The 4,937-nt window shown below is 37.9% G+C and overlaps 1 protein-coding gene across 1 annotated transcript; it reads left to right on the plus strand.

Moving 5' to 3' along the window:
- Positions 1 to 281: 281 nt before the first annotated feature.
- Positions 282 to 3,704, plus strand: LOC107485851 (uncharacterized). The gene is made up of 2 exons (XM_016106396.3): positions 282 to 907; positions 1,480 to 3,704. The coding sequence occupies exons 1-2, from the start codon at positions 598 to 600 to the stop codon at positions 3,453 to 3,455; spliced, it is 2,286 nt and encodes a 761-aa protein (XP_015961882.1). The 5' UTR covers positions 282 to 597; the 3' UTR covers positions 3,456 to 3,704.
- Positions 3,705 to 4,937: the final 1,233 nt, after the last annotated feature.

Below are 4,937 nucleotides of genomic sequence, written 5' to 3' on the forward strand. Positions count from 1 at the left end.
CTAAAAGATAATGCCTACATATTATAAAGGCTTAAAAATTAATATTTAATTAAAAAATAAAAAAATAAATAATTTAAAAAATCAAAATTTATTAAAAAAAATAAATTAGATAAAATTTAGACAATAATTCATAATATTTATAGAATTGGCTCGTAAATAATTCCATTTTATTTGGCGGTGAACCGCCTCCCACCTCATCAACCAACAGCTCCGCGTGTCCGCCAGAGACTAAGAAACATTCATGTCAATTTATTCAGTAGTCAAGCTCCATACCAGACAAACAAACAAACATTTTTGACTCCCCTCAACCCCATTTACCCACATACGTATTAATATTAATGAATATTTTACCAACACAAATTAATCAATTAAGCCCTCAATAATTTCCTTGTAGAATTGTCATATCTTATTCTATTAAAGTCCAATTTTAAGGAGGAGGGATTCCTAATTGACAACCCGTGGAACAAAAATGTGGTTAGAAATACTAATACTTTTTCAGCCATAAATAATTAACATTCACTGCTCTAATTGATTAGCAGAAGCAATTAAGAAGCTCAACCCCGAAAGGCAGAAAAGGTTTTCAATTCTAAGAAGAAGATGGGGATAACAGGGTGCAGTGTTGGTGGGTACATGGACGACACAAAGTTCAACAAACCTATGCCATGGATTGGGATATACATAGCAGCAGCTTCCCTTGCTTGTCTCATAGCAGTAACTGTAGATCTCATACATGGAATTCGAGGCCGCAAATTCTGGTTCCCTTGCAGATACTTCTGCCTCAACGCTACTTCCTTGACCATAATCGGCGTTGCGCTTAAGCTTTCCGTTGATCTCAACACTCCGGTGCCTCAGCGCCATGACCAGCTCGCTAAACTCAGCAGCAGCGCCTTGATCTGCACAATCATTGGTGAGTCCAAGGAAGTTAGTTGAATTAGTTAGAAATTCTGTTACGGTTAGATAGTTAGTTAGTTACGAAGAGCCTCTATTGCACTTGCTTTTAGACTTGTATGTAATAAGACTGAGTGAAAGGAATAAAAGACTGAAAAATGATATGTATGAATCTATTGTGTATATTATTTGAATGATTAGGAACATGTTCTCCTCTGTACATAACATACTAATTCTAGAATAGAAAAGAATAAAGGTGCATAAAATGTAGAAAGGAGAAAGGGATGAAAAGAAGTTATTTGTCCTGCTGGGCTTCATCATTGTGATTGTGCCGTGAGCTCTTTTGTATGCACAATCACAGGTTATATTAGTTACAAATTCTGTTATAGTTAGTTATGGATAGCAGCTACTCTACTTTGCTGGCCGACTTTCAGTTACAAAATCTGTTATACTTATGGATAGCAGCTACTGTGCTTTGCTTACAGACTTGCAGTTACAAATTTTGTTATGGTTAGTTATAGCAATTGCAAATTCTGTTATGGCTGGTTGATTAAGATTAATACAACTTATAACTTTATTCACTTTTGATAGGTAACTCCATGCCTTCTCTTGGTGTCACGGACAACAAAGAGACCATGATGAATGTTGTGGCCATGGGAATACTTGTGATCACCATGATTGTGAATATCTGCATCCAATTTGTTACCGGGGTTATCTATGTATTCTGGGTAGAACATGCTATCATCATGCTTCTAATGCTCATTCTCTTGATGACAATGTTCTCCTCCGCAGTGGCTATCCCGAAGATGAAGCATTACTTGGAGCTGAAGTATGAGATGAATGAGGAGGCGCTAAAAGAAAGCGCAAACCAAGTAGAAGAAGCCAAAGCCGAAGCCAATAATCAAGTCATCAACAGTCTTAGAGAAGAACTAATGAGGTTTTGGATGATGGCACACACTAGCAGCCCCCAATTTGTTCTTGGAAGGTCAGTGACGTGCACTGCATCAGGCGCTTTCTGTCTTCTAAGTACAATGGCATTAGCAGAGGCTATGCTTAGGTCTTATTTAATGCCATGGTCCTTTAGATTCTGCACTGGCCACAGTGATTACAAATGGTCCACCATAATGATTCTCATAGTTCAGGTTGCTGCAGTGGCAATTGGTACTATTTCCCCTGCTTTTAGATGGTTCACTGCCATAAGTTATAGATGCCCAATCTTGAGACATAGAAGTACTAAGAAGAAATTACAAGTGGAAGGATATTGGACTGCTAGGCTAATTCTAATGAAAGAAACGCCTCTTGGTTTTCGAATTCGGAATAGGCAGTACAGAAAGTTAGCCCATGATGCAAAAGTGATCCTGTTCAAGTTCTTGATTAAACTGCAGATAGGGATTGTTCTGACGTGCAAAGCAACACAGTGTGTTTCCGTGTCCCTCATGTGCTTTGTGTTGGCAGGTTGTAACTTTTTCAGGAAGTTAAAGTCCAAGTTTAGTCACAGTGTCTCAAGCATTAGCAGCGGGACAGAGTCAAGGACGAATGCGAAGTTCGATCTGAGGCGTTTTGTTCTTCATCTTGAAGGCGAGGAAGAGCTAGTTGGGGTGATGATGAAAGACAATCGTGACGCCACTAATCATTGGTTTCAAGCTGGGGAAAAGAAGGAACCAAAACATGTCATTGAGCTAATAGAAAAGTGTTCAATCTTGGAAGGGTTTAAGGGAGTGGTAGCGTTTGACAGTGACCAAGTTCCTCATTTACACTGTGCAGAACCTCCAAATAGTTGGTCACTTCCTTTGGTAACACTAGCAAGCATAATAGTTGCAATTCCAAACATTGATAGGTGTAAGGTGAGAAATTTGATAGATGCTCTAAATGAAGGGCTTCCCTATGTGAAGTTCATAGAAAACAACTTGGACAAAGAAGGAAAATTAATTAAAGTGAGGACAGCTGCAGAAATCATATGGCTTGGAGTTGATCTATATCAGAAGTGGCATGATGTGGATCTTTATAAGCTTTCCCTTCAAAGTGAGAGCCCCAAAGAGACATTAGAGAAACTCAGTGAAGCTGCGAAAATCCGGTATCACAAGTTTAAAGCCAAATATAACCATATATGCATTAGGGTATCACCTTCATCATGGCCCATCAAGATATTGTCATCTAATTCCATGTACAGAATAAGCCAAGCCACTCTATTGAATCATGAATGCATGAAAGACCATAGTTCAGAGAGGTTGTTTGAAGCACTGAAAGGAATGATCTGTGATATATTGGGTGCATGTCTCACTAACTTGCCTCATGTTATATCCACAAAGTGCTTGAATAGCGCCATTGAAGAGAGAGAGGATAGTGTCAGATATTCGGTTCACGTGCTTGGTAAGACCAAGAAGATTATAGAAATGCTAGAAAAAAGAGCATTTCCTGTCTTGGATTTTGGCAAAGGGACTAATATTGAAGACTGGCGTTTGATGCATAAGCAGAACAAGTTCTTGCCTTTTGATCCATGTTCATTGGAGAATGATACTCTAAAAGCTCCTGAAAAATCAAGTGACTGTCGCCTAAATATTGATTGAAAACTAGAGGAACTGATGATTTTGCAATTTGGTATGTAATAGTGTGAGAAAAAGGAGGAAGAAGATAGAAAAACAAAAATAGAGTCCAGTCTTGTTTATCAGTGACTTGAGAAATAGGTTAATGACTAAACACTTTTGCTTCCGATTTGTGCACTGATACCATGTAAAACAATCTTTGAAAAAAATTAAATGTATGAAAAGAATGGGAGTAGATCCTCTCAAAATTCAATTGAAAAACTTATTTCATCATGTTATATGTATGTTTCCAGTTGTGTGACGTGAGGTGCACTATCTGACATGACTCTCGAAACCTCAGTTGCATTCTTTGCATTTGTTCATGCTAGAAAATCCTCCTCCAAAGTGAAAATGAAAGTTAGAGCGACTCGAAAATGATGTGCTTATGTCAACAGATTGCAGTGAAACATCAGGTGTGGCATCTGACCAATCATTCACAACCTTTCTTTGAAGTTGGCCACTATCTACAGAAGCTCTTGAAACTTGCAGTTGAGAATAATATTGAGCCCCATGCTGATGGTGATGGTAGTCAGATGGCATAAACTCCCATATCAATTGATTGGGTGGAACAACATTAAACGTTGCCACAGCTCGAGAAGTTGATCAAGTCTTGGATTGTGAAAGCGAACCTGTGTGGCCAAAAATCCATGTGGCTCGTGGAGATGATACCAATCCATACGTCAGAAGTAAGATCTCTAACCATCGATGATCACATGTCCCAAGTCGTAATCCAAACAAAATGAATGTCACTCCAATTCTTGTAGTTACGACCTCTTAAGTCTCTATTGTGGCTAGCTTTGAGATCCACAAGGTCTTCAAGGTGACGTTGCAACCAAATTGATGCATCACCCAGTCAGCCAGATGCCACTCAACAATTTTAAAGCAAATTATTGGGCAACAATAAGCACAACCCGCTCAATGTCATGCATAATATCTGACGAAATTTGCATCGCCACATGTTTATCTTGGTAAGATTGCCATTTAAATTGTCATATTAAAGTAACACAGGATAACCCACAACATATAATAAAGTAAATTTATTTTTAATCTTACCTCATTCATGGATATGTGGTCTATGCAAGTCCAAATTGCAAGTATGTTATGGAATTCTCAGTGTCGAAGGTGCTCACATCCCTCCTAACTGTGTAAACTATGTAAACTTAGTATTTCAAAATAGAATACAATTTAAAACATAAATAATATTCCTATGATATAAATCTTCGTGCTAATAAAAATGAAAAAGGCAAATGAGACACTAGACATAGTCATGGAACCCTAAGTCATGCCCACAATTGTAACAAAATAGTGCAACCACTAATTTAATCTATCCTGTCAGCAAAAAGCTCGACATAATTCCTAGTATAAACTGGCAAGGTATACAGACCCTCAACTTAAATTTTCACAGTGGTCCAAATCTATTACCAGTGGAAGATATTTTCGATGGACTAAATTTTTTAACTTATCTGA

This window comes from Arachis duranensis, chromosome 1 (assembly GCF_000817695.3).
Source record: "Arachis duranensis cultivar V14167 chromosome 1, aradu.V14167.gnm2.J7QH, whole genome shotgun sequence".
Classification (NCBI taxonomy): domain Eukaryota; kingdom Viridiplantae; phylum Streptophyta; class Magnoliopsida; order Fabales; family Fabaceae; genus Arachis; species Arachis duranensis.

What these genes read in the sequence shown, in the direction of transcription:
- LOC107485851 (XM_016106396.3), top strand. Translation starts at nt 598, where the DNA reads ATGGGGATAACAGGGTGCAGTGTTGGTGGGTACATGGACGACACAAAG. An exon ending in CTTGATCTGCACAATCATTG is followed by an intron (nt 908 to 1,479) that starts GTGAGTCCAAGG and finishes CACTTTTGATAG; the next exon opens with GTAACTCCATGCCTTCTCTT.